General features: G+C 48.6%; 2 protein-coding genes across 4 annotated transcripts; one reads left to right on the top strand and one right to left on the bottom strand.

Moving 5' to 3' along the window:
* Positions 1-2,043: 2,043 nt before the first annotated feature.
* Positions 2,044-11,534, top strand: ACTR1B (actin related protein 1B). Of its 2 annotated transcripts, none has more exons than XM_039232432.1 (12): positions 2,044-2,182; positions 2,259-2,340; positions 4,289-4,353; positions 5,623-5,698; positions 7,105-7,230; positions 7,583-7,707; positions 7,940-8,156; positions 8,292-8,384; positions 8,476-8,650; positions 9,952-10,013; positions 10,243-10,283; positions 10,451-11,534. In XM_039232432.1, the coding sequence occupies exons 2-12, from the start codon at positions 2,293-2,295 to the stop codon at positions 10,551-10,553; spliced, it is 1,131 nt and encodes a 376-aa protein (XP_039088363.1). In that variant the 5' UTR covers positions 2,044-2,182; positions 2,259-2,292; the 3' UTR covers positions 10,554-11,534. The 2 variants fall into 2 exon arrangements, with proteins under 2 accessions (XP_039088363.1, XP_039088364.1); XM_039232433.1 differs by having other exon boundaries at positions 2,044-2,340; positions 10,451-10,597; positions 10,949-11,534.
* An 8,069-nt stretch (positions 11,535-19,603) lies between these two features.
* On the bottom strand, positions 19,604-21,398 carry LOC120232002 (cytochrome c oxidase subunit 5B, mitochondrial). 2 transcript variants are annotated; one of them, XM_039232374.1, is made up of 4 exons: positions 21,244-21,398; positions 20,613-20,686; positions 20,350-20,449; positions 19,604-19,797 (listed from the first exon to the last, which is right to left on the bottom strand). In XM_039232374.1, the coding sequence occupies exons 1-4, from the start codon at positions 21,344-21,346 to the stop codon at positions 19,685-19,687; spliced, it is 390 nt and encodes a 129-aa protein (XP_039088305.1). In that variant the 5' UTR covers positions 21,347-21,398; the 3' UTR covers positions 19,604-19,684. The 2 variants fall into 2 exon arrangements, with proteins under 2 accessions (XP_039088305.1, XP_039088306.1); XM_039232375.1 differs by lacking the exon at positions 21,244-21,398 and adding an exon at positions 20,962-21,148.

Here is a 21,398-nt window from a genome sequence, read left to right as displayed (position 1 = left end):
AAGGGATTAATATCGTGAATATACAGAAAACTTCTAAAACTCAACAACAAATAAGCAATTCAAAAATGGACAAAAAATTTGAATAGACATTGCTCCAAAGAAGATATACAAATGGCCAATAAGCATATGAAAAGACATCAGAAATCATTAGAGCAATGCAAATCAAAACTGTGATGAGATACTGCCTTATACCCATTAGGCTGGCTACTAAAAACAAGAACAAATCCAGAAAATGACAAATGTTGAGAATGTGAAGAAACTGGAACGCTCTTGCACAGTTTTTAGGAATGTAAAATGGTGCAGCTGCTATGGAAAACAGCATGGCTATTTCTCAAAAAATTAAAAATAGGATTACCAGATGATCCAACAATCCCATATATGGCTATATGCACCAAAGAATTAAAAGCAGAGTTTTTACCACCCATGTTCATAGCAGTATTGTTCACAACGGTTAAGATGTGGAAGTAATAAGGTCTATCAAGAGATGAATAATCAAGCAAAACGTGATATATTCATACAATAGAGTCATTCAGCCTTAAAAAAAAAATAAATCCTGTCACAAATCTAAACCTTGAGAACATGCTAAGGAGAATAAGCTAGTCACAAAAGGGTAAATATTGTGGGATTCCACTTATATGAGGTATTTAAGTGCTTAGAAACAAAGTAGAACAGCGGGTGCCATGGGCTGAGGGGAGAGGAAATGGACAGTTAATGTTTAATGAGTACAAAGTTGCAGTTTTCCAAGATGAAAAGAGTTCTGGAGATGGATGGTGGTAATACTTGCACATTATGAATGTATTTAATAAAACTGAACTGTACACTTAAAAATGGTTCCGATGGTAAATTTTATGTTGTGTGTATTCTCCCACACACAAAAAAGAGGGAAAAAAATAATATATACATGAACAAGCTAAAAACAATTCAATGCCCAAAAAATAGTTTACATAGTAAAAAAAAAAAAGTAATTCTCCCCTCATTTACCCACATTTACCAATGGTCCCTTTTCCATATTAAAGAGCCTTGAAGGTGCCTCATATATCCTTTGGAGACTCTCACACATCTAACATTCTGGACGCCATCTGGCTTTCTTTGCTTTGACTTAGCCGTGTGTGCGGATATGTTTCATATTAGATTATGTAAAACCTCCTCATTATTTTTACCGGTTACACACTGACTCATTTTATGAATACATATCTATGATTCCACTTGCACGAAGTTCCTAAATAGACAAAACTAACCTTTGGTGTTAGAATTCAGGAAAACAGTCACCTCAGAGGAGTAGCGGGGCACCAACCGAGAGAGGTGGGTAGCTTCTGGGGTGCTAGTCACGCTCTGTTTCTTAAACTCAGCTGTGGGTATACAAGAGTGTCCACATTGTAATAATTCGTTGAAATGTGATCTCTGCACTTTCCTGTATGATGCTGTCTTCACTTTACCAAATTTAATCTCACAGTTTAGGTGGGAAAGGTATCAGTAGAGGCAAATAACAATGGCTCAGTTGAGTAATTGAATGTAGGACTCTGCACAGTTGCAGCAGTAGACCTCAGCGGGGCTGGAGGGGGCAGACTGTAGACCCGGCTGTCGCTAGCTGGATAGCCCCCCGCTAGTTACAGAAGGGTAAGGCCCCTCGATTTCCACATCTGCAAAACAGGAATAAGAATACAGCTAGCTGATAGAGTTATTGCGAGTATTTAATATAATCTGTGTTAAGTAGGTAGAAGTGCTCCGCAAACACATAGCAAGTGTTCGAGTAATGTCAGAATTTTAAATTTTACACAGAAAAGCATCCTCCTCAGTGCTCAGTAAAGAAATGCTTTGGGTAAAATACTCAGGGCCGACCTCCTCGGGGACCACATGTTCACGAAGTAGCGTGGACGCAGGTGCTGCCGCTCGGAAATGAAGTCTTCCAGGACAGGAGACAGCGCGTGGGCTCTGCCCAGGTCCCCTTTAAGTGCGGAGACCTGACATCATTCCTCCGCCCAACGGCGCAGCCTACCTTAGAAGCGCCCCGGCAGTACTTGCGGGCGGACTCAATTGGCTGGTCAGCACCCGGAGGCCCCGCCCCTTTGCCCGCAACCGGCCCCGGGCGCTCGTAGTCAATCCGCCCAAGTGGGAGCAGTGATTGGCCCGAGGACCCGCCCTCCAGCAAACCCCGCGGGGCGGCGTAGGCTGCGCGCGCTAGGTGGGAGGGGCGCGACACCCGGTTTGGAGGAGCTGCGGTCTAGGTCCGCCCGCCCTACAGCGTGTCCCTCCTGCAGCCCCCCTGCTGGGCAGGGCCGGCCCGGGCCGGCCATGGAGTCCTACGACATAATCGCCAACCAGCCCGTGGTCATCGATAACGTGAGCCCCGGGAGTCGGGGGGAGGGCGGGAGCCCCGCCCCCGGGGGCGCACGCCGCGGCGCCGAGAGGGACGCTCCGCCGCGCGTCTCCGCGGGATGCCAGCCCGACACCCACTCCTGGGGCTCTCCTGCTCACCTGGCTCTGTAGCCTGGGCCTTGGAGCCAGCCCCTCCACCTGCGCCGTGGATCCCTTGCCCGAATCTTCCCTGAACCCGGCAGAGACGTACTGGAGAGGCAGGGGACCCGTCTGTGTGGCTACTTGTGATCAGCATGGAGAGTGCTGGAGTGACAGCCAAGCGGCCCAGACAGTGCACCTGTGTGTCAGGGCCAGGGACGCACCTGGACCCTTCTTGGTTGAGAGGAGGGTCACTGGTTAGGTTAGGGTAGGACCCGGGCCACTTTACCCCCTTCTCGGGCTCTGGCTGCCCCTTTTAGTGGAGGAGGAGAGAAGGCATTTGCCCTTTTGCACAGTGCTGGCCTGATCTTTCAAAGAGGGTTGGCCCGCTGACGTCTACAGCACTTATCAAGGGGCTGCAGTGCTAAGCAGGACCTCCAGAGTGGACAGCCCCTCTTTTCCTGAGACTGGAAAAAAGAAAAAAATACTGGTTAATCTCTGCCAACCACATATCCACCATCACCTGGTTGGCTGCTTGGCTACTTTGACCCTCTCCTTAAGTGCTCACTGTCCTGTGCTGAGCAGAAATTCCACAGCTAGCAGGACAGTGGAGAGTTCAGGATCGCTCCTCCCAGGACCCATAGCAGTTTGGGATAATGGTTTGGAAGCTTCGGAGAAAAGTTGCCTGGCTTCCTTGTGTCCTTGTCCTTTAGCACTGGGGCTCAGCGTGTTTTCAGCTGCCCTCTGAGGATTTCTAGCCTCAGAACTCTCTGATCCATGGGAAGAAAATGAAGGACAGGGATCTATGGATCTGCCTCTAGCTCAGTATCTTGCCTCTGCTGTGTGAGCCTTGGAGTTTTTGATAATGACTCACTCTTCTTTCTGGGATGTGTCTCCCTCTCACATGACCCCCATGTAATCCTGAATGGCTGTCTTTTTTGGAGGATCCACGTGGGCTCCTTGAGTCATGGCAGGGGATATTTAATAAGAAGACTAGAACTGGGCTTGAAGGTTCTCTCCGGCAGGCTGCAGGATGGACTAGACCACTTCCTTTCCTGGTGGGCAAATCATTCACTTAGGCTAACCCACAGACTTAGGAGTTCAGAGGGCAACCTGCTTGGTGCCTGTGGGCTTCCAGCCCCTCCTCTGTAACACGAGGATGTTTATTTCTCCGCTGCAGACCCAGAAGGTTGTGAGGGTGATCTGTGGGAAGTAGGGTTGAGAGGCTGATTCCTTCTTTAGGTGGGAGGTTTCTGGATGCCCAATTCCCTTTAAAATCCTAAGTCCACTTGTATACACAGTGATCTTGCCGAGTGGGTCCTGTATGTGGTCCATGGCTGCTAGGGTGGGGGTGGCCAGGGGCGGTTGAAAAAATCTACACTTAGAGGTTGCTTCTAGCGGACTTTTGGGAGTAGCTTGTGCCACTTTGGATTCCTTCTGCCTGGAGCCGACCCTAGAGTGTGCAGAGGAGCACGTACTTCATGGGTTCTCAGTCTCTGCACTATTGACATTCTGGGCTAGATGATTCTTGGTGACCTGTGTATTGTAGGATGTTCAACAGCACCCCTGGCCTTGACCCCCTAGATGCCAGTAGCACCTACTCCTTTCTCTCCCCTCTCTAGTCTCCAGACATTGTCAAATTGGGGCGAAGGGGTGCAAAGCCATCCCCTAGTTGTGAATCACTGGGAGTACTTGTAAATGATCTTGCCTTCTTGGCAGGGTCTCAGACTTGCTCCCCAGGCTGCTGTGGTGGGGCAGCCAGCTCTCTCTGCTATAGGGCACTGCCTTCATCTGGAGAAGTACATCAGGAGCTAACCATTGTTTTTCCCTGCAGGGTTCCGGGGTGATCAAGGCTGGCTTTGCTGGAGACCAGATTCCCAAATACTGTTTCCCAAACTAGTAAGTGTTGGTCAGGCAGCAGCCCTAACCTTTTTGTTGGATTCCTGGGAGAAAACTGGCTCTGTGTCATAGCTCTTTTTGAGGCCAACCCTTTCCCCCACCTATAAGGGAAAACACCAGATTTCTGAGGCCAATGCTGTTAAGGGCTCTGAAAGGACAAGAGAAGTGTTCTGGGCTTCCTCCTCTTTGAAGTCTGATTTTGGTCCCTCCTTGAGCCAGGGAGGGAAGAGAAGCCACCCAGCATTCTGTTGGGAACAGAGTATGGTAGCAGCAAGAATGGAAGGGAGACATCTCTGGGAGAAGGACCTAAACTCAGAGAAGAAAGAGTGGGGTGTTAATATACAGCCAGCCCTTCTTCCCAGGAAATGTTTTTTCCAGGGTTTGTTTATTTTCCAACTGGAGAAAATAATTGGTTTCCATCAAGGAGAGTCTTTCCCTGAATAGAGTAAGTGGTGGCAGGGGTCTTAAAGAGGGAGGTGAAAGCATGGAGGAGATCTGGAATGCTCCTTCAGCCACTCAAGCGCATTGGGAAGTTTTCCCTCAGTGGGAATCTTCTCAAATCCTGGAGGTTATAGAGGGATTGGCCTAAGCAGAGGTGGGTGTGTGTGTGTGTGTGGAATCCTGAGGCCCCCCAAAGTGACTGGCTATACTGAGTACCCCAGGCCTGGTTGGGGGACAGGGCCAGCTTGGAGCACCCAATAGGGCTTCAGCTTTCCTCTCTCCACTCTACTTGGGTACAATCAAAAGGCAACTTGGGTCAGATTTTGGAATGGTACCTCATGCAGTCTTCCAAGAATTGAATCTTTATTCTGGAAGCCCTGGCAGTGGGAAGGGGCCGGATCAAATGACTGAGAGGGGAGTGAACAAGGGAGCCACGACCTGACATCCTGGGACCTTGGTCTGCAGACAAGTGGCGGCAGCTCTGCCCTCCTGAAATCAAGAGTGTGGGCTGAGTCATTATGGCTGTGGAAGCTGACCCTCTGCCAGGGCTGGACCACAAAGGGCTGAGACTCCAGAGCTCTCAGCCCTGTCTGGGAGAGAGAGGTGGGGAATGAGAGGGATGCCTTTTCTCCTGACTCTAAGCATGCCATCCGCCAAGGCCTGCTCTCTAGGCCCGTGTCCCTTAGACCTGGGCTCTGGCCTTTGCCACACGGCCACATCCAGATACTTTAATTACCCTTTTGACCACAGGACTTACACTTTGGTTTTCCTGGATGTGGGCTCATCCATGCCCCTTGCCCACCTTGTTGACTGTGCCTGTCCTTGCAGTGTTGGGCGCCCTAAGCACATGCGAGTGATGGCTGGAGCCCTGGAGGGGGACCTCTTCATCGGACCAAAAGCAGAGGTAACACCTGTGGAGCCTGCCTTTGCCTGGGTTTGGGGTCTTCATAGTCCTGGGAGCATTGGCTGGTGGTCAGAGCTGTCCCTCCTGAGAGGGCATCTGTTCTCTGGGGCCATCTGCCAAGCGTCTTCCTGGGCTCTCACAGCCCCAGCTTGGAAGTACTATGAGATGGCATGATGGTTTCTGTATGGGGGACAGACTACTTCCTGCCCTGTCTTGTAGAAGCAATTTGGAAGCTGTAGAGGAAAGAATTGATTAAAAAGTGACTTAAGGGGGGGTGCCTGGGTGGCTTAGTCGGTTAAGCATCCAACTTTCACTTAGGTCATGATCTCGCTGTTTGTGGGTTCGAGCCCCGTGTCGGGCTCTGTGCTGACTGCCAGCTCAGAGCCTGGAGACTGTTTCAGAGTCTGTGACTCCCTCTCTCTCTGACCCTCCCCTGCTCACGCTGTCTCTCTCTCTCTCTCTCTCCTAGAAATAAATAAAAAAACATTAAAAAAATTTTTTTTTCTTTAAAAAAAAGTGACTTAAGGGATGCCTGGCTGGCTCAGTCAGCAGAGCATCTGACTCTTGATCTCAGGGTCATGAGTTTGAGCCCCATGTTGGGCATGGAACCTGCTTAAAAACAAGTGGCTTAAGAGTCTGGATCACTCAGATTTGATGACTGATACAAACAAGAGCTGTGGGGTCACCTCTTACACTCCATCTGGGGTGACTAAGGCTGCACAGCCAGATGAGGCCCCAGTGGAAGGAAGCAAGAGTAGTTTAGGAGGTTAGGCATTGGGGAACACAGTGGGGGCGTGGTGGTGCCTGAGCCAAGGGTACAGATACAGGGCTCTCAGAACATAGGTCAGAAGGAGCCATGGCTGTGGATGAGAGAGGTCAGGTGGTGTTGGTGAGAAGGGGCACGTTTGGTAAGAAGGGGGGACACCGAAGAGCAGGTCTGTGCAGAAGATGTGAGCAGTGGCTCAAGAGCTGGGAGGAGTGGTGGGCAACAGGTGACCACAGGATGGGACAGCATGGGATTGGCCGTGAGGCAGCTCCTCGTGGTGGGGAAGGAAGCTGGGCAGTGTGTGAGGAGAGAAGAGGGGAGAATGTGTTGGCAGTGAGTAGAGAAGCCCAGGAAGGACAGCCAGGGGAGGAAGGTGAGGACTAGGATGGGAGGGAGCATGTCACCACCCTCTCTGTCCCCTACTCATCAAAGCTGGGTGGGCTCTGAGGGCCTGAGAAGCTGCTGCTGGACAAATGAGCCTGTGCTGAGTTCAGGACCCCGCCACCGGGCATGAGGACACCCAGTCAGCAGTGATGGTTCTCTTCAGGACAGATGCAGGGGCAGCCTTTCCAGGAGAGCAGAAAGTAGTTGCTGGAGAGCAGCCTGGTGCTCCAGCTCGCCTTCCCACCCTCCTCCGCAGGAGCACCGGGGGCTGCTGGCCATCCGCTACCCCATGGAGCACGGCGTGGTGCGAGACTGGAATGACATGGAGCGCATCTGGCAGTACGTCTACTCCAAGGATCAGCTGCAGACTTTCTCCGAAGAGGTGTGGCAGCCGGCCCCTTCCACCAGGCTCCAGATTCTCTCACCTGTGCCCTCTCCCTGCTGTTTCCTTCCTGGTTGGCCTTCCGTGCTTCCTCTGCATGTTGTGAGGGCCTGCTGCCGCCTCATTGTGTGTATGTGGGTACACAGAGTCACTGGCTGCCAACCAGAGTTTTCTGGAGAGGGCTGGGTCTTTAGAAGAATAACTGATGGCAGATAATGGGATAGTGCCCTCGGGAAGGAAAGCCGGCTGCAGCTGCATGGGCTCAGAGGAGGGGGTTTGGCTGTCTGGGAAGATCCTTTCAGGGCCTAGAATGTTGTCTTTGCACATGCCTAAACCCTGCCATCCCTTGTAGCATCCTGTTCTCCTAACGGAGGCGCCACTGAACCCGAGTAAGAACCGGGAGAAGGCAGCAGAGGTGTTCTTCGAGACCTTCAATGTGCCAGCCCTGTTTATCTCTATGCAGGCCGTGCTCAGCCTGTGAGTGCTCCCTAAGCCCTAGGGTCCCCCGAGTCCCCATCCTCCCTGTGGCCATCTTCCTGCTCATGTCTGACTTCCCTGTAGAAACAGCCCCATGGTAACTGTTCCTTTAGGGAGTTCCTCATGTCCCTTTTTGAGACCAGATAATGCAAATGTCCCAGGGTCCCTTCCAGGGGTGAGGAGGTCCCCGTGCCTCAGTGGCTGAGGTGAAGGGATGCTGACCTGGTGACAGGTATGCGACAGGACGCACGACAGGAGTGGTTTTAGACTCAGGGGACGGGGTCACCCATGCTGTCCCCATCTACGAAGGCTTTGCCATGCCGCACTCCATCATGCGGGTGGACATTGCTGGTCGTGATGTCTCCCGCTATCTCCGGCTACTGCTGCGCAAGGAAGGAGTTGATTTTCACACCTCAGCTGAGTTTGAGGTTGTCCGGACCATCAAAGAGGTGACAGAGGGCAGGAGGGTATGGGGGCAGGCTGGGTGGGGCGGTGGGCGGTGGTCGCAGCAGGGCATGAGGTTGAGCCCTGGGTCTGGGTTTCCCAGTTGCAGCCTTCTGAGTGTTGTCTCCTGTCCACCACAGCGAGCCTGTTACCTCTCCATCAACCCTCAGAAGGATGAGGCTCTGGAGACAGAGAAGGTGCAGTACACCTTGCCAGATGGCAGCATGCTTGATGTAAGTTGCCAGGTCTGGCCCTGGGTGGCAGTGGCGATGCTGGCATCTGGAGGAAGAAGGGGCCTGTCCCCGTCAATCTTGTGTTCCAAAGGTGGGGCCAGCGCGGTTCCGGGCCCCTGAGCTGCTGTTCCAGCCAGACCTGGTAGGTGAAGAGAGTGAGGGGCTCCATGAGGTGCTAGCCTTTGCCATCCACAAGTCTGACATGGACCTTCGCCGGACGCTGTTTGCCAACATCGTGCTTTCGGGTGGCTCCACACTTTTCAAAGGTACCACCATTTGGGAGGTGGTGATTAAGACTTAAACTGCACCCCACTCCCTGGAACCTGGGACATGGCTCATTTTCTATTGGCTTTTTGGTGCTCAATGAACATTTATTTATTTGTTTTTGAGATAGAGATGGGGGGAGGAGAGGAGAAGTGGCAGGGAGAGAAAGAGAAACACAGAATCCAAAGCAGGCTCCAGGCTCTGAGCTGTTGGCACAGAGCTCAATGAGGGACTCAAACCCACAGACTGTGAGATCATGACCTGAGCCAAAGTCAGGCACTTAACCAACTGAGCCACCCATGTGCCCTGAGCATTTTTTTTTTTTAAGAGAAAGATTTAAAATTAAATTTTATTTACTTTGTAAATAGGTGGTAAGTTTGCATAAGATCTAAAATGTGCTAGATGAAGTCTCCCTTTTCACACGGTCTTGGTCACCCTGTACTGTGCCCAGGAGTTTTTAGTTTCTCAGCTATGTGCTCAGCAGCACTATGCATGTGTAAGCAAATGTTCATTTCCCCTTGCTCCCACTTTTATACCCACTACAACGTGCTCTACAAGTTGTACACCATGTATTTTTCACATAGCCCCCCATCTGGAAGATCTTTCCCTAACCATGTGAGTTCTTTCATGTGGCCGTGTGGTAGGTCACTGACTGAATGTGCTGTTTGCCCATTGACCTGCTGGTGGCCTACAAGTTGGTTGCAGTCATTTCTAATCACAGAACTGCTATACCCAGTAAGATCATACGCTGTCATTTCATGTAATAAGAATATTGCTAAAGGAGAATTCCTAAAATTGCTGAGTCAGAGGGTGGGCATATGTACTTGTTATCTAGTAGATACTGCCAAACTTCCCCAAACCCCCTGAGTGCCACTTATGCCCCCACCAGTTACAGAGGAGAGTCCTCCAGCACCCTCCCAATACTGTGCATGATCTTTGCTTCTGTGATGGGTAGAAATAGTAGATATTTTCTCCTGATTTGTCATTTGCCTTTGACTTTGCTTTGGGTGGATTTCGGCTGCTAGAGTGTTAGGTGAGGTGGAGGGTAAGAGCTCAGTAGCCAGGCCAAGCTATGTGACTTAGGGTTCCCTTTCATGCTACCTCTCTGAGGAAGCTAGGCCCACCTCAGGCATGGTGCTGGCTCTTTTCTTCCTTGGGGAGTCTCGCCCCCATCCTTGATCCTGGAAAGAACCACTAAAAGAGGAGTGACAGCAGCGGGGGCCGCCAGAGATTGGAGATGGAGGTGCTAGCGGTAAGGGGGTTCAGATGTGGACTCTGGGCTCAGCCAGCCTTGTGTTCACAGGCTTCGGTGACCGATTGCTAAGTGAAGTGAAGAAGCTTGCCCCAAAGGATGTCAAAATCAAGGTGAGGTTACAGGGAGCCCCATGGCAACCTTGACTGAGGGAGGAAAGAGCAAACAAATACCACCTCCAGACACCCTCTCCTAGCTCTACTTGGCCTCTTCCCCTTCTCCATTCGGCTCCTCCCATTGCTCCCATCTGAAGCACTTGCCATCTGGCCTTGGGCCCTGGGGGAAAGGCTCCAAGAGCTGAGGTGGGGGATGGGCAGTTACATTGCTGCTTCTTCCCTCTAGATCTCGGCCCCTCAAGAACGGCTGTACTCCACGTGGATCGGGTGAGGCAGGGTTCATGGGGAGGGCTCTGGGAGGAGATCATTGGCCCAGGCCAGGTGGAGGTGGGTGGATTTCCCTCCCAGGTAAAGGAAATGGAGCTCTGAGTGCCCAGAAAAGGCCGATGGCCCAGCTTTTAGGTCCACAAGAGTCCATCCCTCCCTCCTCACAGTGGCTCCATCTTGGCCTCGCTGGACACTTTTAAGAAGATGTGGGTGTCCAAAAAGGAGTATGAAGAGGATGGCTCCCGTGCTATTCATCGTAAAACCTTCTAGTGCCCAAGGAGGAGGTGTAGCGTGTTGGGAGAGTGGGACGAAAGGCGAGTCAGAGCCCTTAACCCGTTCTGGTCTGGGATCACATCCTAGGCCTAGGGTCCCCTGCATGCCCTGAACCCTGGGCAGGTAGGGCAGCTGCGCTTCCCTGCAGCCCTCCCCTGCAGAGAGAGAGAGACACACACACACACACACACACACACACACACACACACATGCACACACACGGTAAAGTTTAGCTGCATGGATGGGAGTCATGAGCTAGAATGAATATAACAGTTGAGAAGCCCAGCTTTGGCTTGTTCCTGGGGTTCCCCTTGGCAGGGCCTTGTTCTGACCCTCAGGCTGCATCCCTGAGCTCCAGGGCCAGATACCCAACACCCCATTTCCTTTGACAGGATCCCTCCCTGAGCCACAGTGCCTGGATGCCTATGCAGCTAGCCTTGGGGAGTGGGGTGGAGGAGGGGTGGCCAGCAGCTCCCCGCTGGTCCATCCCTGCTTCTCATGCCAACACTGAGGTATCCCTTATCCTATCACATTCAGTCCTCCTGTCTTCCTGAGTGGATACCTGGGTGTAGGCTGAGGGCTGGGCAGTCTTCCATCCCCAGTGAAGGGGTCTGGCCCAGGATCAGACCCATCGGAGCCAGCGCAGAGGATCGTGGGGTTCAGGCGGCCACAGTTTATTGGTGGTCTCCCTTCAAAGCACTTCATTGACACTATTCCCTCTCCTTTACCTTAGTACCCTGGATGGGAAGGGTAACGGTCTTCATTTGTTGAGAGGAAGCCACTTAATCAGGAGTCAGACCTAAAGGGAGTGAGGGAGGCACATTTCCTTTTCCCACCTCTCCCATGAGAGAGGTTTTCATTGACCCTGTGGCCAGGACCCCCCCTCCCCAACCTCCCTCTCCCAGATATGTATAATAATTTAACACAGTTGCCTGAAAACTTTTTGTAAATCATTATAGTAATAATTCTGGAAAGGCCTAGTGCGTGTCTCTGTTTTCTTGTGGTTCTTTGCATTGTTGTTCGCTTATCCATCTCTGGGGACTTTTGAGAGAAAGGACCAGCAAGAAGGCAGCATGGCATTGGCTCTAGCTCAGAAGCCTGAGGGTTTCAGTGGTTGTCAGGGCAACATGGCATGGGAGGCCCCAGGAGGCCAGGCTCTCAACCTGGTTGTAGAATTCCCCAACCTCATTACCCACTTGCTACAGTCCACCCGGAGAAGCAGAGAACTTGGAAGCAGAGCACAAGGCTGCCTTCCTCAGCCTTATTCCTGGACAAGACTTCATGGCAGGCAGGGCTGGTGCTCGGTGCGTTTGCATCCTGCCCATTCTGTTTGGGCACCACTGCTGGCCAGCTCGGATATGGCTGAGGCTGACAGACCCAACAGTGATGCAGGCTCAGGGGCAGGCCACCTGGAAGGAGAGTGTTGGTGGAGGTGGAGCAGGCTGTGTTGATGAGCTGAGCTTTGAAAGAAAAAGCTGAGTGGTTGGGGGCAGGAGGGTACAGTGAGGAATCAGAGTTCAGAGTCTGCCCTCTCCTTCCTCCGTCAGGGATTTGAACACCTGCAGTATGTCCAGGAGGGTGCCACAGGTTTGGGGCCATGTCTTTGCCCCCAAAAACATAGGGGTCAGGAGAAGAAGATGAACTGGCCAATTTGGTAGCGTGGGGCCAGAAAGAAGGGTATCTAGCCCAGCAGGTGGGGCAGGCTGACTTGCATCAGTTCAGGAAGGGTCAGCCAGGTCGGGAAGGGTGTTCCAAGTTGAGGTAAGAGCTCAAAGGGATGCCTGGGACCGGTGTGGCTTGAGAGAAGAGCATGGACCTGAGTGATGCCATGTCAGCAGGGAAGAGTCAGTGGCCGCCTCTGCCTGTAATGCAAGAAAACCAAAAGGGAGTTGGGGCCAGCATGTGGAAAACATTGAGAGGGTTTTAGCTGTGTCCTGGGTGATGGACAGCCGGCCATGGGAGGATTGTTGTCAAAGACATGTGTTGAAGGCATTTGCAGTTGGTGGGGTTGAGGGAGGGCTGAGAGCTGAGGAGATCAGGTAGGAGGGGAGAGCTGACTTGAGGCCTATCTTCACAGGGAGTTCCGTAATGCTTTCTGGTCACAGAGTAGCTAAGCCTGTACCTGCCCTCAAGGGGGAAACAATTTACAAAGAACCTTTTGTCTGGGGTTGGGTTTATAGTACCTCTTTCTCCAAACTACACAGGTTTGGAGAATTATTACTTTACTCCTCTCTTTTCCTTACCTCTTCTACAGTCTGTCAACCACCACATTCTGTTGGTTCTTCTGTAGTGCCTTCCTACCTGAGATTCCATTACTATGATGGTCTCCACCACCCTATCGAATAACAGTAGCTTCATTCCCGTCCCTACCCAGTTCATTTGCTCTTGGATCTCAGGCCCATAGAGCTTTGGTTCTGCCACTTCCTAGTCCAAAATGTCAGGCAGTTCTCCACTGCCTACTGGAATGAAACCAAACTGATATGCCCCTGGTGAAATCCCCTTCATGAACTACATGTTGCGTTAAGTTCAGGCCCTTTGGGATCTGTTTCTTTCCTCCTCTAGTTTCATATATCATCATGCCCTGCTCTGCCCTCCAGCTTCTACTCTCTGCTGGGAATGACTTTCCCTCATGTCTGTTCAAATCCCATCCTCTAAGGCCAAGCATAATGCAGCATCCTCCCCACTCCATCTTCCAGCAGTGATAGTGTGGTTACAAGAGCTCTGACCAGGTCAGGTTTCCCATTGTTGGAGAAAAGCTACAGGCAAAATGGTGGTAAGGCTAGAATGAACTTTGTGGTGTTGGACCGGAGGTTTGGATTCATGGTTTTTAATATACATACAGATAGATGCTGAAATAAATAGGCATCAGTGTGTGAATGCTAGGGTTAGAATATATGTACTTCCCAGCCCTGTCTGCTTGCAGGCCTTGGACACAGTGACACCCCAGTAGCAATAAACACTTATAGTGTCAGATCAGGGCTTCTAAATACCACTCTCCAATAAAAGGAACCAGAGCTCCTGGAAGAATTCCAAATCTAGGGCAGAGAAAGTATAAAATGAACCTGGAATATCTTGTGGTACCATAGAGTAAGGAAGCGCTTTGGGGCGCCTGGGTGGCTCAGTCAGTTAAGCATCCAACTTTGGCTCAGGTCATGATCTCACAGTTCCTGGGATCAGGTTTTGCATCGGGCTCTGTGCTGACAGCTCAGAGCCTGAAGCCTGCTTCAGATTCTGTGCTTCCTTCTCTCTGCCCCTCCCTTGCTCATGCCCTCTCTCTTTCTCTAAAAAATAAACTTAAAAAAAATTTTTAAATAAGGAAGTACTCCAAAAACAAAGGGGAATAAATTGTCTTAAGGACACAGAAATCACCTTGAAAGAGCACCCAGTAATCAAATCTGTGGTGGATTATAAACCATCCATACAATAAAATATTCATGAATCCACTCGGACATAAATATTTGAATAGATGTATACATGGAGGAGAAAGGACGAGTCTTCCTTACAGTAGTTCAATTCATACAGAAGGAGTAATGGAAAATGGAAATCACCATAGGCAAACACCACAGTACTAATTGTTGTTGACAAAAAGAGATGCAAAAATTAGTGAGCAAAAGGTATGTCTGGGTGGCTCAGTCGGTTAAGCGCCGGACTTCAGCTCAGGTCATGGTCTCATGGTTCGTGGGTTCAAGCCCTGTGTCGGGCTCTGTGCTGACAGCTCAGAGCCTGGAACCTGCTTTGGATTCTGTGTGTGTGTCTCTCTCTCTAGCCCCTCCCCCACTTGCACTCTGTCTCTCTCTCTCTCAAAAATAAACTAACAATTTTTTTTAATGTTTTATTTCTGAGAGAGAGAGAGAGACAGTGTGAGCAAGAGAGGGACAGAGAGAGGGAGATACAGAATCTGAAACAGGGTCCAGGCTCTGAGCTAGCTGTCAGCACAAAGCCTGATGCGGGGCTTGAACCCACGAACTGTGAGACCATGACCTGAGCCGAAGTCGGATGCTTAACTGACTGAGCCACCCAGGCGCCCCTAAACTAACAATTTTTTAAAAAATTAGTGAGCAAAAGTAAGGACATTTGCATTACTTCAAAGTTATCTTCCCACAAGATAACAATAATTACAAAAGAAAAAATAATAGCTATAGTGGAGAAACCTAGTGGATATCACCTTAAACCAATGGTCAAAGTTTGCATCCCCAGTACTTAGCCATTGTCTATTTTATTTTTATTTTATTTTTTAATGTTTATTTTTGAGAGAGACTGAGAGAGACAGAGACAGAGCACAAGCAAGGGAGGGGCAGAGAGGGGTAGACACAGAATCGGAAACAGACTCCAGGCTCAGAGCCATCAGCACAGAGCCTGAGGCAGGGCTCAAACTTACAAGCCATGAGATCAAGACCTGAGCTGAAGTCACACACTTAACTGACTGAGCCACCCAAATGCCCGTCTTTTTTTAATTAAAAAAAATTTTTTTTAATGTTTATTTATTTTTGAGAGACACAGACAGAGCATGAGAAGGGAAGGGGCAGAGAGACAGGGAGACACAGAATTCAAAGCAGGCTCCAGGCTCTGAGCTGCCAGCACAGAGCCCAATATGGGGCTTGAACTCCTGAACCACGAGATAATGACCTGAGCTGAAGTCAGACGTTTAACCAACTGAGCTACCCAGGTGTCCCTTAACGTTTACTTTTGAGAGAGACACACAGTGTAAGCAGGGAAGGGCAGAGAGAGAGGGAGACACAGAATCTAAAGCAGGCTCCAGGTTCTGAGCTGTCAGCAGAGCCAAACTCAGGGCTTGAACCCACGAACCACAAGATTATGACCTGAGCTCAAGTTGGATGCTTAACTGACTGAGCCACCCAGATGTCCCTAGTCTCTTGATATGATGCACTAAGGGTACAGTGTCACATTTGGTATTCCCACATAACCTCAATCTAGCCAAGAACAAACAGGCAAACCCAAACTGAGGACATTCTACAAGTTAATGGACCAGTCCCCTTGTTCAAAAGTGACAGGTTATGAAACATAGGAACTGTCACAGATTGAAGGAAGACTAAGGTATGACAGCAAAATGCAATGGGATGTCCTGGATTGGACAAAGACCTTTCTGGGAAAGCTGGCAAAATTAGTAAAGAGCACTGCACTAGTGTGAACTTCTGGGGTTTAGTCATCATGCTATGTTAACTTAGGGGAAACTGGGTGAAGGGTAACTAGGAACTCTGTGTAATCTCTCTGTAAATCTAAAATTACTTCAAAAGGGTGGAGAAAGAGCTCAGGCTCAACCTAAGTGTTCTGGATCCACAATTCTGCCACCACAACTAGCTAGCTGCATAATCCTCTTCCTAGGGTTCTCCATCTCTAATATGGGAGTGATAATAATAGTACCTACCTTATGAGTTTACAAAGAGCCTGGAAAATGAGCCTAGCACATTTTGTGCCAGAAAATAAAAGAAGTGCTCAAAAAGTGACAGGATATGTCAAAGGGCCACAGGAGCTAACTTGAAGAAGCTCCTACCAGCCAAATTTGGAACAAATTAAACATCAGATGCTAAATAACAGTTATGACTTATAATACACTGAATATAATAAAGCATGAGCCCATGCTGATATAAATTAACCAAAGTTTTGGTGAAGAGCAAGTTAATATCTTAAAGTATTACCCCATAAGATACTTATTAATAATTAAGGAGCAACTGCACAGTGGAGAAGCCTGGCAGACATAAGGTGAACAAAGTGAACCCTATCTGCAGTGGGACACGGTCACATCATATGCCTCAGTGTCTCCTCAGTGCTCGTAGCCAAGGCACATACCCTGAATCTGATCATGGGGAAGCATCAGACCAACCAGCGTTGTTGGTGTAATTTTCACAAGTGTCAAGGTCACAAGAGTCAGGGAGAGACTGAGGAACTGTTCCAGAGGGGAGGAGACCAAAGGCAACACGTGATTCTGCACTGGATCTATGAAAGACACGATAGGCACATTTAGCACACCTTGAATAGGGTCTAAAGATTAAATGGTAAAAACATTTAAGTTGTAATTTCCTGATTTTGATGGTCATATTGTAGGTGTATAAAAGAATGTCTTTGGGGCACCTTGGTGGCTCAGGTCAGTTAAGTGTCTGACTCTTGGTTTCAGCTCAGGTCATGATCTCACGAATTTGTGAGTTCAAGCCCCGAGTCAGGCTCTGTGCTGACAGCTCCTCTTTGCCCCTTTCCGCTCACACACTCTCTCAAAGTAAATAAATAAACTTAAAATAAAAGAATGTCTTTTAAAAAAAAACACATACTGAAGTGTAATGGGGCGTCAGATCAGCAACTTACACTCAATCATTCCAGGAAACAAATTCTTTATTCTGTATTTGCAGATTTTTTAATAAATACTATCAGAGTGAGGCTTATATTCTTCCCTAGTGAAGGAAGATGGGATCTAATTTCTAAGCTGCTAAACAGCCAGAGGTTTAGATGGAGTCCACTTCTACCTAAAAGCAAAGGTTTGTACTCCTATTGGGGTATTATATTTCCTATCTGCCACTAGGGCTCCTAGTTACCAAGAGGCAAGGAAAAGAGCTGCTCACAGTTACATGGTTAGCCCAAAGCAGAGGTTCTCAGCCTGGACTGCACACTGGAATTACCTGGGAAACTTCAGAGTTCTGTAGTCTGCATCACATTCTCAGACACTCTGCTTTAATGGTCTGGGTGTGATCTGGGCATTGGGAGCTGTAAAAGTTCCCCAGGTGATTCTAATGTGCAGCTAACCTTGAAACCCACTAACTCAGGAGGCAGTAGTTGAGTTTTCTGATCTATTGCTGCCATTAATAAAATTATCACACACTTCGTGCCTTAAAGCAACACAAACATCTTACAGTTCTATAGAAGGCTGATATGAGGGGCGCCTGGGTGGCTCAGTCGGTTAAGCCTCTGACTTTAGCTCAAGCCATGATCTCACGCTCATGGGTTTGAGCCCTGTGTCAGGCTCTGGGCTGACAGCTTAGAGCCTGCTTTGGATTCTGTGTATGTCTCTCTCTCTGCCTCAACATTTAAAACATTAAAATAAAACAGATAAAAATGATCTGACCTTAAAATATCAGGTTCTTAAGGTTGCAAATATAAGGTTATATGCAACCTTAATAACCTTTTACTACATGACCTAATATATTCAAAGTTCTGGGACTTGGATATGGGCATCTTTGCAGGCTGGGGGAAGAGGCATTATTCTGCCTATCACAGTCGACATGTACTGGGGATTTTTCCTTCTTTAACCCTGAGATTACGTCTCATGCTTCACCGACAAGCTAGCCAGGTGCCCCAAGAATTGGTTACAATTTTATTTTATAAAATTTTTTAATGTTTATTTTTGAGAGACAGTGTAAGCGGGGAAGGGCAGAGAGAGAGGGAGACACAGAATCTGAAGCAGGCTCCAGACTCCAAGCTGCCAGCACAGCCCGACACAGAGCTTGTACTCACGACCTGTGAGATCATGACCTGAACCGAAGTCAGATGTTTAACCAACTGAGCCACCCAGGCGCCCCGACTTGGTTACAATTTTAAAAAGTACAGAAGAGGGAAGGTAAAAGTTGAGGGAGAGAGAAGATGAATGTCATGGAAAGTCAAAAGCTCACTCTTAAGATTCTTGAGTTTTGACCGGAAAGGAAGACCGTGGAAAAGGAAGGGGGAATGCAGCAGGCAGGCCAGACAGAAGGGCAGTGGCAGTACCAGGGCAATCTTCACAATAAAGTTACTGGTAAACTCTTGTTTACAAACATTATTTGAGACGGGAGGGTTAAGAGTAGATTTAATAGATGGCTATCTAGGTATTCCCCTTCCCAAAGGAAAGGGCCTTGAATGACAGACAAACGTTCTGGGCATTTCCTGGGAATAAAAGATAATGAGTGACAGCATAGAATGGAAGCAGTAGCTTTGACTAATCTATACTTTAAGAGGAAGTAAGGCAAGACTAGGCGAAAGGGCTTTTCTCTTCAGCATTCCCCATCATCATTCATTCAGCTCAAAGACCTAATTTGAACCAATTTTGTGGAGAAAATAACTAAAGCCACCTCTGTGGTTAATCCTAACAAAAATGGAAGGGTACCAGCTCTATTTTACAAACAGCTTTTCAGAACTTAATTGTTTAAGATGTCCCAAATATAAAGTAGCTGAATTGGACTTTTTAAACATTTCTTTCACCCTCTATTTTTAAATATTATGATAAAGTCCAAACATACATAAGAGTAGAATAATACCCCTCTTGTACCTGGCCACAATGGGTCAGTCATACCCCAAATTCCTCTTTTCTTCCCAGTATTACAGCTAATCCCAGACATACTTCACCTCTAAGTACCTCACCTCGAATCTCTAAAGCACAAAGCTAATTCCATGAACACATCTAAAATTTAATAAATTCCTAAATATCAAATATCCAGAGTTAAAATTGTTTGACTTGTTTTCTTTATCGTTGCCATTTTTTTCAAATTGAGATCTGAACAAGGTCCATGCTTTGCTCTTGGTTATCTCCCTCATTCCCATTTCACTTGATAGGTTCTTCCTACCTTTCTTTCCTCCCCGCACTGCAGTTTGTCTGAAGAATCTGGTCATTAGTTTCTGGAATTGTCTCATATTCCGGATTTTGCTGATGATCTCCCCATGACCTATGCTTTGAATCCGAAGACTTCAAAGCCCCCAAAACTCTCATCACAAGCTTACCCTATTTTTATAAAAATACTGTGAGCCATCTGCTGGGCTCTTTATGTATGTTATTCTTACTTCTAACATCTCACAAGGTATATACCTTTTTTTACAGATGTAACCTACCCTCAAGAGGGCATGCCCCAGTGACAAAGCTGAATGACAGAGCCAATATTACAAGTCGAGTCAGCCTGACTCCATAGCCTATCCTTTCCCCATACCAGATGGTCCCAATCATTGTATTATGGGATTGTCAATCTCCGCATACCCAAGCACATGGATGGCAAGCTAATCTTAACAGATAGCTATTCCCAAAGTAAGAATCCATGCCTCCCCAAAAATACAGGATAGAAATAAGACCAGCCAACTATAGGAGAAGGAGCCAATGGCTAGTCTTTATTGGAAAGAAGAAACTTTACAGCACATTTTGAGTAAGTTAGTGCAAAGGCTCAGTGGGCCAACTGGTGGGGCACCAGCTTGTAATGGGTTCCACAGCTAGGGCACCGCTGGGCTTCGCCTTTGTGCAGCCAGAACCAGATGACGGCACTATTGTCCTCTTCACCTGAAAGGGAAAATGTGGTTGAAGGCCATCCAACCAGAAGTGGAGACTTTCAATACTAGCCTCTTCCTCAGACACCTCTAAGACACAAATTTATGGTTGACATCTTGAAGAGACCGGTTTCAGCTCTCTCCTTCCTCATTTTGCAGCTGAAGAAATGAGGCCCTGAGTTTATCTGAGTAAACTGACCTCACATCAGAGTGACTATTAGGTTCTAGTAGCTCCTCTGCCTATGTAGAATCCCAAAGTGCATTCCCTTCTAGTATATACCTCTAGTGCCTAAAATGGTATCTGGCAAAGAGGAAGTACAATAAATATCATCTAGATAAGTACTCCTTCATGCTGCATCTCCAATGAGCTGGTATTAGTGTTCTATGTCTCTTTACAGTAAGGATAACCTACTTAGGTTAATGAAGCTTTAAAGGACCAGGGGACTCATTTACACACATATCCCCTTTACACACAACAGCATACGCACAAAAGATTTGAAACATATTACTGACATCCTGTAGAGAATATATTAAATGTACAAGAAAACAGTGATGAGGTACTTACAGATGCAGCCCACTATTCGCTTGTTAGTGATAGATGGGACTAAATTAGGGTCGTCCTTGGTGCCTGAAGCTGCCTTTGGGGCTAGCATATTGTATGGGTCCTGAAAAAGAATAAGCCATTAAGCCAAATGACCCCTACCCTCCAGAGGCTGGTATTACTGTTCCCACAAGTCAGATTTCCTAACTTAAATGCTACCAGAGAGGATACTGCTCTGATCCCATCCAAGACCATGAACTCCAAAGACAGGAAAAGGAGTTTCTCACCAGTCCCTTCTTTGCAGCCATCATGACCTCCCTCTCCAGCCCAGTCGCCTGCTCATCATCAGTAGGAACACCGCCTAAAGGAAAATACATGAATTATGATGTTGTCTGAATTACCAGGAGGAAAAATGCACATCCATAAATGATTACATATAGTTTACAAGCTTCTAAAGGCTACTCATTCACTTTGTCCTGTCCCCTAAGGACCATTGTCATGATCCCCAAAAGCGGCAGCAGAGAGTAATCTTTTTCTTCCTTCAACCAAGGAGGCCAATTTTTCTACACATTTTTTTTCTAAAAGCAAATCAATTCTAATGGGATGGGGTTCATTCAACTTGAGGTGAGCGCAAACCTGAAAAGCGGCTTAACCCCTCCACATCCCGGTTGCAACCCATCCCCCAAGGTCACCCGACACCTCAGTTTAGAATTCTTTCGCAGCGGGGGTCGTTCGGTGGGCGGCAGCAGAGGCAGTCAGGTATATCACGGAGACGCCCGCGGAGACTGAGGCACTGCGGGCCGTGAAGCGGTCACTGGCGCCCCGAGGAGCTGAACGGCCCACCCCCCCTTCGCTGCTCTAGCACCACCCCGGGGGGGCAACGGCGCCAGTCCCTAACACGTCAGGCGGGCCGAATACCTCCAGATGCCATGGAGCGCACTGCGGCGACTCCATTGGGACCGCGGGCCCTGAAGGCCTGCGCGGCCAGGGATCCAACTCCGCGAAGTAACCTTGAAGCCATCACACTCGCTACAAACAGCAACACTTCCGGGAGCAGGCTCCGGAGAGAGGCG

Source organism: Hyaena hyaena, unplaced genomic scaffold (genome assembly GCF_003009895.1).
Source record: "Hyaena hyaena isolate Hyena2069 unplaced genomic scaffold, ASM300989v1 scaffold_64, whole genome shotgun sequence".
Taxonomy (NCBI): Eukaryota; Metazoa; Chordata; class Mammalia; order Carnivora; family Hyaenidae; genus Hyaena; species Hyaena hyaena.
The sequence above is the reverse complement of the archived record's forward strand: the minus strand, read 5'-3'. Positions and strand labels throughout refer to the sequence as shown.